This window comes from Macrosteles quadrilineatus, unplaced genomic scaffold, assembly GCF_028750875.1.
Source record: "Macrosteles quadrilineatus isolate MER2022 unplaced genomic scaffold, UCM_ALF_1.0 Scaffold_1__1_contigs__length_201487025, whole genome shotgun sequence".
Classification (NCBI taxonomy): domain Eukaryota; kingdom Metazoa; phylum Arthropoda; class Insecta; order Hemiptera; family Cicadellidae; genus Macrosteles; species Macrosteles quadrilineatus.
The window spans coordinates 94,077,808-94,092,229 of record NW_026542594.1 but is presented as its reverse complement, the minus strand read 5'-3'; the positions used below and the strand labels follow the sequence as shown (position 1 = coordinate 94,092,229).

General features: G+C 35.0%; 1 protein-coding gene across 1 annotated transcript in view; it reads right to left on the bottom strand.

The window, feature by feature from the left end:
- Window positions 1–1,694: 1,694 nt before the first annotated feature.
- LOC128988945 (RING finger protein 10) overlaps window positions 1,695–14,422 on the bottom strand; it is a 177,604-nt gene continuing 164,876 nt past the window's right edge. Inside the window, exons 14-15 of the mRNA XM_054410780.1 lie at window positions 3,635–3,836; window positions 1,695–2,364 (exon numbers count right to left, since the gene is read on the bottom strand). Coding sequence (XP_054266755.1) covers window positions 2,279–2,364; window positions 3,635–3,836 — 288 coding nt within the window. The 3' untranslated portion in view covers window positions 1,695–2,278. The remainder of the gene's footprint in view (window positions 2,365–3,634; window positions 3,837–14,422) is intronic.

The following is a 14,422-nucleotide window of genomic DNA, read 5'->3' as shown; positions in this document are numbered from 1 at the left end:
TCGTCTTGGGTACAGTTTCTTAACTGGGCTATGCTAATATTGATTGAAACTATCAATTCGATTAGTAAACTTTCATACGATTTTTTCACCATCAGCAAGTTTGGTTGGTTAGGTTAGGTTATGATAGTTAAATTTTATAATAGATATATTTTAAAATATCGATTATTAATCAATATTTTCAATACGATAGTTTCAATCGATATTAGCATAGCCCAGTTAAGAAACTGTACCCTTTGTCTTATGCAGCTTGTATATTTGAGATATTTATTTTTTTTTTATTATAAATAAACAATAGGCCTACAATACGATATTTTATCCGATACAGATAAAAATCGATACCTGAGGATACAATACGATACACGTATCGATACACCACGTTCCGATACGTATCGATACACAGTATCGATACATTGACCCGTATCGCACATCACTAGCAGCAACAAAAAACTGTGATACACAATGAGAACTGTCAAAGTATGATTGTTTAAAGTTATGATTATGTTTTTAATTTCGTTAATAATTTGTGATATTTTGCGAATTTGTAATAATTTATTTTTCCCTATTATTTAGGTGAAGTGGATGAACTATGGCTATGGTAGATGTGTAATACTATAATGAAAATAAAGTCCTAAGAAAAATATTTGTACCAGTGCAGGAGGTAGAAATGTGGAGAATAAGGAAAAATAGAGAGCTAAGCTCACTATACACTGACCCAGATATTGTTGCAATAGTTAAAGGAAGAAGGTTAATTTGGATAGGGCATGTGCTAAGAAGAGAGAAAGGAACAAGACTGTATGAAGTTTGGAGAGCCACACCTGGAGGTAAACGTCCATTGAGATGGACTGACCGAGTATTGAACGAAATCAGGACAATGGGTGCAAATGTCAACTTGGCAGAAGACAGAGAATGGTGGAAGAGGCTGGTACACGAGGCAAAGAATCAACTGAGAATTGTGGAGCCACGGCAGTAAGTAAGTAAGTATGATGTCCAATATCCCATGAAAATAAACTTCAAGACAATGCCAGGTAGTGTTCAAAATGTCCTCTAACCAGTTTTTGTAACTGAGTAAAGGCATTGACTATACACAGAAGGCATTGACATTCTGTGTATAGTCAATGGTAAAGGTATCATTATTTATACCTAATGGCCATTATTTAAAATCTATCAGTCCTGTAAATCTGGTTAAGGGTTGCTGTTTGGTACTGTAATAAGGTAGCCCTACTAGTACATTAAAACTAAAACCAATTCATAGAACCAAAATTTACCCCAATTCAAGAAGATTAATACCCCAACCGCAGCAAACCTACAAATTATAAGTGAATTTACATTTGCCTGAAACCATGTGATTTTGAATGACATATTTCCTAAATATGCCAGATTCATTAACTATTTAAATAACATTAGGTTGTACCATTGACTATTTATTAATAGTCAAAGGTTATACACAGTGGTAAAGTCCTAAGTTTTCCAGTTAATTATCCGTTTAAAAACACTCACTGTTATAGCGGAAAATATAGGTTTATAAGGAAAAGAAAAGAGGGAACAACTCTTTTTTTTACATAAGGTCTTTGTTTACATAAGATTAAATTAGTAGGGCAAATTGTTCTTTCATTCTTTGGATAACGAACTAGTTAAGATACACACACTATTCAGTGATGTTAAAGGATGTGAAAGGTAAAGAATAATACACAGTCTGAGTTTGTTAATTGAACTGTATTTGGTCACAGCCAACAAATAAGGGTAACACCAATGTTGTTTTTAACTGTGTTTTCAATCAGAACACAATTTTGTTAAAACATTTTAATTCATTATGTAATTTTTGAATCATAATAAATGCCCCTGTAAATAACTACAAATATATCTCAAGAATTTAAAAAACCCAAGGTAAAATAGCATTACCAACAGCAAATAAAAAAAACAAAAAACATTTAAGTCAATAGTCAAAAACTTAGTCTCACAGTTATAGTAAAAATTGAATAACGGTAGGTTTCTTCAAGTTAAAAAGAACATTATGTAGGGATATATTGAACGGTTACATAACAATAAAACAAGTTATAACTTATAGTTTTAGAAACAGAAACATATAACCAATGTACAACTTTGGTTCAACAAATTAAGAAACTATAATACTAAGACCAGAAATGAACGTATTGTAAATAAAACTACCATAATAATAGAACCCACAAAGTAAAAGACGCAGAACTAATTATAATTTTTGGAAATGAGTAAATTTAGGAGATGTAGGATTTCTTCCATTGCTGCTACACAAATACCTAACTTATTTACTGGTGCAGGCCATACCAGTTGCAAACAAAACCTTTTGCTTCTTCCTTTTCTTTTTCCCTTCTTGTTTGTTGGTTTCATCTGAAAAAAAGTTGTTTTTTTAAACCAAACAAAACGTCTCTGAAATTTCTGTAAATTATTGACAATTTTAAATGAAAAAGCTGTTAAGTTAAATAACATAATATATCATTTAATAGTGTGTATTGTTTTACTGACAATTTTTAATTGTTAACTTTTTTTCAAATGATTTTCTTGTCCCACCATAAATTTCAAATATAAGGATAATAAAATAGATATCTCACTTGAGCAAGTAAAACTAATCAGAGTTTTTTTTTTGTAATGATAAAACATTTTTTAACCAAACAAAAATGCCTGACTTAGTTTCTTCTGCCGGATCATGTGACCTTTCCAATTAAGATTTTATAAGTGGCTAAGCCTAAACATTTGGTGGGATTTTGTGAAATAATCCATTGTTATTTATAGTAAAATAAGAAGACTGACCGTTTCTAGACAAAGCTGCTAATTAATAGCCCATAAAGCTAATGGCAACTAAGGGACCTACAGTTTATAGTGGAATCTGAACCACATTTTTCGCCTTGGTATATACGAAGTGGTCTAATTATCAGGATAGTACTGCGGATAGTCGTAGTACTCACTCGTGCGGATGTTAATCCACACCAGGAAGTATTGCATCCACAGTGCATGCCTATAAATATCCACAATTCGTGACCTCCTAGTAGCTGGATTACAGGACGACGCCACCCATCCCAGTCATTTTTAACTAAACAAAAATGCCTGAGTTTAGTTTCTTCTGCCGGATCATGTGACCTTTCCAATTTATATTTTATTAGTGGCCAAGTCTAAACATTTGGTTGGATTTTATAAAATAATTCATTGTTATTTATAGTAAAATTAGAAGACTGACCGTTTCTGATTTAATTTCTATGACAAATGAAATATCATAACATCGTTCAAACACATAACATCATTAGTGGTATTCGTAGTAAATAAATAACAATTGTAAACTTTAAATGGAAATGTTGTTAAGTTAAATAACATAATACATCATTTAATTCTGTGTATTGTTTTACTGACAATATGACTGACTTAGTTTCTTCTGCCGGACCATGTGACCTTTCCAATTTAGATTTTATAAGTGGCCAAGCCTAAACATTTGGTGGGATTTTGTAAAATAATCCATTGTTATTTATAGTAAAATTAGAAGACTGACCGTTTCTGATTATTTCTATGACAAATATCATAACATCATTAGTGGTATTCCTAATAAATAAATAACTATTTAATTATGCTAACTGTGTGATAAGTTGTAAGCAGTATAAGTATATCTGACCTTTCTGTTCGCTGGCATGCTGGAGGGCGATTGCTATGGCATCACTGAAACTCTGGTGGTACCCAGGAGCGGGGGCTGACTCTCCATCACTGTCTATAGTGTGGCGAGGGGGAGAGGGTGATGGCGGGACACGAGGCTTGCTGGCTGCGGCTGCCATTCCCCAGCCTCGGGGACCACTGCTACCACTGCTGTTGCGCAACATCTGTCAAAATGTTCTGTGTTATTGTCTAGTAGACTCTGTCTGGGAATTAACTGCATCCATATGCGTTTTAAAATAACTCATACGGCTAGGCAATACGGCAAATACGGCTGATTGCGTGGAGCTTTGCCTGTCAATTCGTAGGCAGCGCCATCAGCATTGCTATGCTGGTGCATTCTACAGCGGTCACGGAAACATCATCGTCGTCGTCCGCAATCGGGGCAAAATTATAAACATATCCCGCGGCCGTGAAGACATCATCATTGACTCCCGCAGCCACAGAAACGTCATCATCGTCACCAACGGTCTCGGAAATGTCATCGTCGTCTCCCACAGTCTCGGAAACGTCATCATCGTCTCCCACAGCCTCGGAAACATCATCTTCGTCGTCTGCGATCGCCACAAAATCATGAACATTTACCACAGCTGTGTAGACATCATCGTCTTCTACCGCGGTCACGGAAACACCATCGTCGTCGTCCGCAACCGTGGCAAAATTATAAACATATCCCACGGCCATTAAACATCATCATTGATTCCCGCAGCCACAGAAACGTCATCGCCGTTGTCTGCAATCGTGTCAAAATCATGGAAATTCCCAACTTTGATATTAAAATTAAGACTAAATCCTGACTTTTCAAGACCATTTTGAAATTCAATACTAATTCCCGACTTTCCCCGACTACTTGACACTAGGGGTGTGCGAGTACTCGAATCTTCGAGCTTTTTGGTCGAGCTTTTCATTATTCGGCTCGGCTCGAGGCATTTTGAAAAAGCTCGAAGTTCGAGCCGAGCTTTTAATACTGTCAAAACTATTGAAAACAATGTTATCACAATTCTACGTTGTTCATGCATTCGAGGTTTGATAAGCACGAACCTCAGCTCAATCAAGACGAAATGATTATCGATCGTAATTTTGAGGAGATAGGAAAGAGACAAACTACCACATATCGCGGTGTCTTTCTAACACAGCTGACAGCTATTCGTATCGTAATATACAACGCAGTGCGAGTGCGTGATTGGCTCGTCGCTATGACGACACACGGTTGCCGTGACAACCTACAGTGGGCACTGAGCACTGCGCCTTTGCCTTGTGTGGTAGGGGAGATTATAACAACAAACTATTTCTGGAATTCTATTTTGGGACGGATGAAAGATAAGGAAGAAACAAAATGTGGTCACGTGTGCAAATGTAGTGGGCGACACAATAAGGCTGTAAACGAGTATCGTCGTGCCGTTGTTCCTTGTTTGTTTACTTTTTCAGATTCCTTATCAAACGCCCCTATCTGCTATCTCTCTTTCTCTCTCCCCCCCTCTCTCCCTCTCTCTGCTCTCTCTCTCTCTCTCTAACAACGTACTGATTAAACAGATTGTGGTTGACGACTTTTCTACTTATAACTTTCCCTGGGTTATTTTAGTTCAATCAATCCCATAACCTTTCTGATGTTTATCAAAATAATTAATTAATCTGTTTTGTATTTTATTTCCATTAAACCAACCCCTATTTACCATCTATATTTTATAGAATAAAATGTTTGTTTCACACAATTTTGTACCTATTTCATTCTGTAGTTACTTTGATGATTATATATATATATACATATATATACATATATATATATATCTTTATAGACTGCAGGATAACACTACCTACCGCATTGGATTGCAGGATATTACTCCCCGCGAGGTAGCAAAGTTTGGTAGCGTTATGCCTGCATTTCAAACACTTGGAAGCCGGGATAACACTACCTAGCACTCAGATTGCAGTTTATCACTACCTCACTCCAATTTTATTGTTTTTCACCATATCACTACTTGCAGGCTTAACACTACCCAGTGATACCAACTCCTAAAATCTTTTAGACGCTAATATGCTTTGTTTGTTTTGTCTAACTTATTGATTATGATAAAACGGCAATTTTTAAGTGACAAATTTATCCTAAACAGTTCAAGATGTTGAATTACCGGTACTGAATTACAAAACATAAAATTATTTAGTTCTCGAATATGGAGTTTAATTTTAGACATATTTTCTCAATTCTAATCACGTTATACTATATTTTTTTTATCAAAAACGTTTAGTTAAATACCAGCTTTTATTTTAGTGGTTGACTATTGTGATCGAATGTATCTAAAGCACGCTGCAGAAGCATGACCAACAAAAAAAGCTATTTATCATTGATTTATAGTTAAACTATTGTAATTGAAACATTAACGTCAATCTTGACGGGTCTCACCTAGTACTTTTAATATTAAAAAAATATTGAAATAAACTGTAAATTTATAAAACTAGAAAATCTTAGCAAAAGTTAAAATTGTGAACGGTAACGGCTCTTTTTCCGTAGCCATATACCATTCTGAATACACGAGTAAAGATTATACATCTATATTGTTATTATTGTATGTCTTTATTATTATTAGTTATATAGAAATCGGTGTATTACGTGACAGTTGCGACAAAACTTGTGTGACATAATGTCGGCGCGTCTTTCGCCTAAGTATTATATGGTCAACGTAACATATTTTGAATTAATCAATCAATAATTTGAATTGTCCATTAAATATATGACCTTTTGTTACCCAAAGTTTTTATTATTTTTTCGACTATTTGCCAGGCTATTTACAAATAATTTATAGACATATCAACATTTAATTTTTTCAGTCGAGTTTAATGAAGATTTTAAAAATAGTTAAACGGTTCTTAGTCTAATTAATTGAAGTTATACTAAAAATAAAGACGAGTTGATTATTATTTTAGATTGTTATGTAAATCAATTTGATATAATTGCTTTAATTGAGTCTTGGGTGGATGAATCACGTGTGAATGTGAGTATGGATGGTTATAACGTGTTTATGATCAAAGAAAGTAGAAATCGTAATGATGGTGTGATTGTTTGTGAAATAGTATATTACGTTACTAGTCCTGAAAGTAAGTGTTTACCGGACGAGTGTGGTCGTTCCCGTGCGAGACGAAGTCGAGTACGGGATTACCATACGAGTCCGGTAAACACATTTTGGACGAGTTACGTACGATATTTTACGCCATACTACTTAATCCGTACGAATCCTTATATATTTCCACCAACTAAAGGACTAAAAATCACTAGTCATAACCTCTAATATGTTTTTGCTTATAACCAATTATTGCTACCTACGCAAATACAGTATAATCAGCTGATTGGTGTCCGGTAAAACTCATTGTAGAACAGTATCACGCAATGAAACCCCATTTGAATAAGCTGGCGGCAAACAGCTGTTTTCTGGACTGAATCCTTGCGTGGGAAGTTCGTCTAAATAATGTAGTGTGGCGTAAAAGTATTTTTCTGCGTGCATGGAGGAGGTTGGTATTATGTTTTGTTTGGTATTAAGGTTGGTAAATGTTTTGAGCAACATGTGTTAAAGCATAGACAAAAATGACTAAATAAAGACCGTCAGATGTGCTGCGGTTACCATAGGTTCTGGCACACAACACTGGGAGCGCCATGTATGTATGCGCTACGTAACTACGCGGCGCTCCAAACGGTGTGCGCCAGAACCTATGGTAACCATGGTAATCACAGCAGGTTGACAGTATATATTTAATTATCTTTGTATATGGTTAAAGTAGAGGTAACATTTGGCGGTGCGCGGCTTTCCCTGTTATCGGTGTATATGGATAGGAGTCCGTCTAGTGATCTACAGTATGTCCATTTATCGACGACCTTGAAGCCTACTTAGGTTAATAGGGTATAGGAAACACTGGCTGGTCAAACGTCTGGTCGGCGACATTAATTGGTGCATTTTGCAAAAAAAACTAACAATATCTCACACTACTACGTGAATGTTTTATATGGTTCAGGTTTTATTAGTTGTATCGATGTGCCAACCAGAGTTACAGAAGATACAGAAGGCTATCTGGATCATTTTTTCACCGACTGTAAAAATACTAACTTCATTAAATCTGCTATTATAAAACGTGCTCTAACAGATAATTTTTTCATGGTTGCACAAATACAAGGTCCGAAAGATTTCTCAAAAGCTACTACAGATTTACAAGCCAAAATAGAGAAAACTTTTTTAGATTTTTCAGTTGGAACCCGCCTTAACTTTGATACGGCCTGGTCTGTTATGTTCAATAAGGAACAAGAAATTATTTCAATGTTAAATTCTTAATAAAAATATGTATTTACCTTTGTCTACAGCTCAAACTGTTGTAACTTGAGTTACGGCTATAGCTTGAATTTATGTCGTTTCAATCCGAGCTCAGGGACAAAAACATAGATTTTAAATTCACAACCTTATAAGAACAACGCATATCTTTGCACTCGAGCCCTATCAAAAATAGGTATTGCCTTTTTAGTCAAAAATACTACGAAGTAGTTTGCAATCAGAGCCAGAATAAGCTTTCCCCTACACAAAAGTTATTGAATTTTTAAAACTGCAAATGCTAAAGCAAGAGCTTCCTTTTATAAAATAATAGTGGTTTAGTTACCTTTACTTTCGTACTTATATTTGTCCAGTTCAGGGGCAAGCCACAACAATGAGTAAGCTTCCTTTTCTATAATTTGTGAATAGCTACGCTCAGCTGTTGAGAATGTGCGTGACTGATATGCTATCAAGTTCACTACACCATCTGGTAAGACAACACGGGTCCCAGGCCTACTGAGCTAGCGTCTACGGACAATTTGAAAGGTAAACTGTTGTCATAAAGAGCCTAAGTTCAGGGCCTTTTACCTTGTCAAAAGCCTCAATACAACATTCTCATAAAATAAGGATGTGTGTACTTCATAAGCAGGTCGTAAATTATGACGTAATGTAGTGGAACGAATATGAAATGACGTATGGCTTCGACATAAGCCCCTAAAACGCTCAAAAGTAAAACAAATAATTGTAATATTTAAACAAACTCGGAATCAAATTGAAATTATCTATGTGTTAGGGTAGATATCTCAGTACAGTAGAACACATCTTTTGTGTAAAAAAACTGTTAGTTGTTCGTCTTTGTTTGCTTTTGTTGATATTATTTTCAACTAGTTGTGTGCCCGTCCTACGTACGGGAATCTTGTAGTAGGTTTGAACCTTCTTATATTCAGAACAGGGTTTTTTTTGCATAAGGCTAGGCGCACACGAGCGATTATTTTGAGGCGTCTATTTCATCGGCCGATCTGTGCATCATGTACTCGTATTTGAATGGAAGCGCGCACACAGGCGATCGAGAATTACGCCGATTTTAAAATCTGGGTTTCGCCACAGATTCGTAGGCAAGGCGATTGTCACCTAAAAATCTGTAAAGTACAGGTTCTTGTTATCAGTCCACGCTCACGGTCGACTAAAAAATCGGCCAGTCGCTTGTTGTTCTCCACAGGAGTCAGTGAACTTCAGTGTGAGTTGTGTTGTTTTCTTTGCAAAAAAGCCACAGCTGTTATAATACAAACTGAAACATTAAATAGACATTTTATAGTAAAGAAGTTTTTACTGTCATCACGTGAAGTGTAGGCTATAGTTTATAAAACTGTCGATTTTAAAGTCCCTGACTTACTATCGGATGAACCCAATATTTAAGTTGTCTTTTTTCTAATTAGAAGAGTAAAAACACAGGTTAATTCAACAAAGTCCATTTTAGGATAGCTTAAACAACTCACTCAAAAAATCCATTTCTGGACTAAAAAATCGCCACGTGTGCGCCTAGACATAAATCAATGGCGATTTATTATTGGCCGATTTTTTAATCGGCCGATCAAAAATCGACCGTGTGCGCCAGGCCGAGTGCATTTTTCAGATATGCTGGCAAAACTATTACTGTATGGGAAGACATATAAACCTTCGCAAATAAAATATCTGACAGATACGAGCCAAAATGAATGTTTCGAAATTAATTGTCACCCAATCGTGTTAGTCCATATTTCCTATTAGGCATAGCCCAACACTGGTTAAAAGTAGTTAAAATACTACCTCAACCTCACTACTGCACACTTTATTCGGGTTGAAATTTTTATTAACAAAGTTGCTCTTGTCTTTTCCACGAGACACTTAGAAATAAGGACATTAATGCAATATACATACACACACAAATACATAATTGAATTTGGGTATTTGCTACGATTTAACCAAAGCAAATTACAAACAAAATAATTATTTGAAAGTGTTGATAGAGTCATCAAATTTTATGATAATCTTATTAAGGCCTGATCAATCAGTAAAATTTGTACAAATCCGTTAGCAAATATATAAATAAGTAAATAAGTAAATAAATACTCAGTCCACAAAACATTGATACGTTAACAACGCAAAGCTTTAAAAATCCATGAGGGTTTGCTAAAAAAGTTCGTTAACTGATGTTTTATTATTTTCATAGCATTAACTAATATTTTGGATACCAGACAGAAAACGCAAATATCATACTGTAAGACATCAATTAAATTTAATAAGAAATAAGTTGCTGCACTAACGATAACTATACTTTAGTGATGTTTGTGTACGTAAAAATGATTCTTACTTCTACCACCGGTTCTAAGGAAAAGTATCAGTACCAAAAACCAACGTGTACAGTTAAGAAAATAACTATAGTACTTACGGCCAATTCAAACTGTCCTTGTAATCAAACTGGTGTTAATCCGTGTTAATGGTGTTAATAGGTGTTAATCCATTGGCAAATATATTGGCCTAAATACACAGGCTAAAAACCAATGAAACGTTAACAACCTAAAGCTTTAAAAATGCATGATGGTTTGCTCAAAAATCTTTCACTTGATGTGGTATCAGTACCGAAGTTATTGGATTTGGACCTTGGTTTTGGATTTTTTAAGTTTTCGAAAATCAAAGTTATTTTCCATTAATAGCATTATTTGTAAGCAGATTTTAATGTTAACATATTAATGATAGTTTGAAGAAAGCACCTTTATCCAAACAAACATTTCTTATTTAAAAGATTACGTAATCTCTAAACGATAATCGGTACATATATCTAGCAAACATTCGGAGGAAATGTGACAAAAACGCACAAATCTGGGGTTTTGTACGTTTGTAGTTTTATTTCCTAAGTAGGGGTAGTACCGATATCGTTGTCGAAATGTAAGTAAGTAGAATCCAAAAGCCAAAAGTAACACATTGGAAAAGTGAAGTCACAGAATGGACAGGCAAACATAAATACAGACAGAAATTGAGTTAAGACTCGTTTCGGCTTTCTTAGGCTATGAAACGTAAAAATAACCAAAACCCACATGATCCTAAGCAATGTACAGACAAAACTGTAATTTTATTTATATAGATAGATAACGTTATCAATAGTTTTTATACAGTAAATTGCAGTATATTGAGGTAAACATAAATCAGCGAATTCTAATGCTATTCTTATGGAGAACATTTTATGCTATACTGTATATAATTTGGTGTAAACATTTTTGGAATGTTACTATTTTCCCCGCCGTCACGGGATCGAGACCTCTAATTTGAGCCTTCTCCCGTCATTTTACGACTTCCCAGTCACCCACAATTTTGACGCTAAGAATCAGCTGACGTAATTAATATGGAATAGGTATTTTGTAGGGACATAAGTCCCTAAAAAGCTTGAAATGTAAAACAGCTTATTTTAATATTCAAACAAACTGAGAATCGAATTATTTATTTGCCAAGATGGATCCTTTTGTCTAAAAGTCGCTCTGTTTGCCTTTGTTGTTGTTATCTATATATGTGAAATCCAATGTTTGTTATATATGCGTATATATTACAAAACGATTATCCGATCGTGATGAAACTTAAGGGAAGTAAATAAGTACTATACAAAATTAACAGTTGTATTAGCCACATTAAGTATAATTTTATGGTTTTAGGGTTCCATTTCCCAGTTGTCGAAGCCAATATTGCTCAATTGGCTCAATTATAGATAACGATATAATGTTATCCCTGATTTTAATATAGTATACAGTGCATTTATAGAGTTTACTGGCTAAGAAGTAGACCAACTGCGTGTATAGAATACTGGCCTGGATATCAGCTGTGTATGGCTTCCAATGCTATTCTTATGAAGAACATTTTACGTTAAATCTAAATTTTTGTAAACATTTTGGTATTTCGACTATTTTTCCCGCCGTCACGGGATAGAAAACTTTAATTTGAGCCCTTTCCCGTCGTTCTACGACATCCCAGTCGCCCACAATTTTGACGCAAAGAATCGCCTTACGTAATTAATATATATACAAGTTTATTGGACAAACAAAATCTATGAATTTTTCACTGTCTTAGAAATGGGTGCGTTTTTAATGGCTTCTACCTTAGATTCAGAGGACTTAGTGAATAGACATTCTTTGTCAATACAGAAACCTGAATACTCCTTTATAGATACAGACAATTGTACATTTATTCTTGTTTTAAAGTAAGGCCACTTTCTCTAAGATGGTCTTCTACTTCACTAAGCTTTTGATGATGTGCTTGGATCAGCTTGGATCCGCCATTTTGAAATGAGAAAAAATATTTAAAATATGAACGCGATGTTGTGACCCACCATTTTGAATAACTTTTTTATGCTACCTAAACTCAATGCCGCTATCAGTTTTTTGTTATCAAGTTTTCTTAATGAAATATTACAATTATTTTATTTAAAATGTCAATATTTAAAAATCAAAATATAAATAATAAAAACGGATTGAGGTATTGAGTTCAGCATAAAAAGTAATTCAAAATGATGGGTCACGGCACCACCTTCATATTTAAAAAACTTTTTGTCATTTCAAAAAAAATTAATCTGTCATAGACAATGACTGATGGTGTATACTTATCTTTATCTAGCACTATTTTGATATTATGGTCTTAGTTTGTAAATGCACAATGCTAAAATGACAAAAAATAAATTTATAAGTAGTTTTAAAAACAGATTGCAGCATCATATTCAGCGTAACAATCTCGTTTGAAACGATGGGTCACAGCCCTAGCTTTACATAAAAAAAACTGTGTATCCAATATGGCGGATCCAAGATGTCGGTCAAAGATTTACACCTAGTCAAAATGAAGTACTTACTACTCTAAAATGATCTTACGTGGCCCGAAGTTGACATCTTAATAAATGTAGAAAAAGTGGGGGGGGGGGGGGGGTCATTAAAAACTCACCCTGTATACCTATTCATATACTGTACAACATTTCCTTATTTAAATTATTTTTTATTATGATTAATTTAACATTATAAAATAAAATATGTTCAGCATGAACTACAATAACAATTCCATTAGTTTAAGGAACGAATATGAGAGACAAATGCAGGTACCACGATTACTAGAAAAATACCAGTATGGATCATAAACATAAACAAATGACGTTTTTGGCCCGATAATAAACATTATTTAACATTGCCTAAATGGAACTGCCAAATCATATGTTCAATGCTATTAGTATAGGATTCGGGCCAACAATGTCATTTTGTTTATGTTTATGATCCATACTGGTATTTTTCTAGTAATCGTGGTACCACGATTTTTTCTAGTAATCGTGGCAGGTATGTTACGCCAAGCGTCCCTGACTTTCATCACAATTAGGATTTTTTAACGGCAAATTACAATCACCAAAATCAGTCCAGTATATCAAGTTAATTGTTCCAGTACACTGTAATACAGTTTCAATGAGATTGTGTGGGATAGGGTGCAAAAGAGCGAGATTTAATTTACTAACCTGGTATGACTTATACACGGCTAGGCACAAACGAATAAGGAGATCTTACGACGTCGACCACGCCTCGAGGCAACTGTGAAAGTGCACGAAACTTAATGAACGGTTGGATAGCAATGTAAGCTTTAGAAAGAGGGTATTTTTAAGGAAGTTCGCAGAACACTTGTAGCCCGAGATATGTGCGAGTGTATGAATGTCAAACGGAGCGGAGAGAGCTAAATTTGCATAACACCTCACGAACAAAAAGGGTGGGTAACTGCCGAAGACAACTGTAAAACTATGTGAACCTTTGACACAATACAAAACGTAACACGAGCTATATAACAAGCATTTATTGAAAACTGCAGGACTATTACGTCCTGAAAACGAATATGAGAGACAAATGAAGGTACGCTACAACAAGCATCTCCGACTGTAAGACGACTTTATTTTGTATGGCAACTCCAACCACCAAAATCGGTCCGGTACGTCAAGTCAATTGTTCCAGTATATTGCAATACAATTTACAACTCGATTGTGCCTGATGGGGTGCAACAAAATTAGAAATTCGTTTACCAACCGAGTATGACTTATACACGGCTAGGCGCAAACGAAGGAGGGCTTACGACGTCGACTACGCCTCGAGACAACTGTGAAACACACTTCACAGAATACAAAAGGTAATTCGAGCTATTAACAAACATATATTGGAAAACTGCATGACTCTTACTACCTGAGAACGAATATGAGGGACAAATGCTGGTACGCAAAAACGTCATAATTATGATTTTTTTTACGGTAACTTCCAATAATCAAAATCGGTCCAGTACATTAAGTTAATATTGTTCCAGTACACTGTAATACAGTTTCCAACTAGATTGTGCGGGATGGTGTGCAAGAAATTAAGAATCTCATTTACCAACCTGGCGTGACTTATACATGGCTAGGCACAAAGACGAATAAGGACTGACAACGT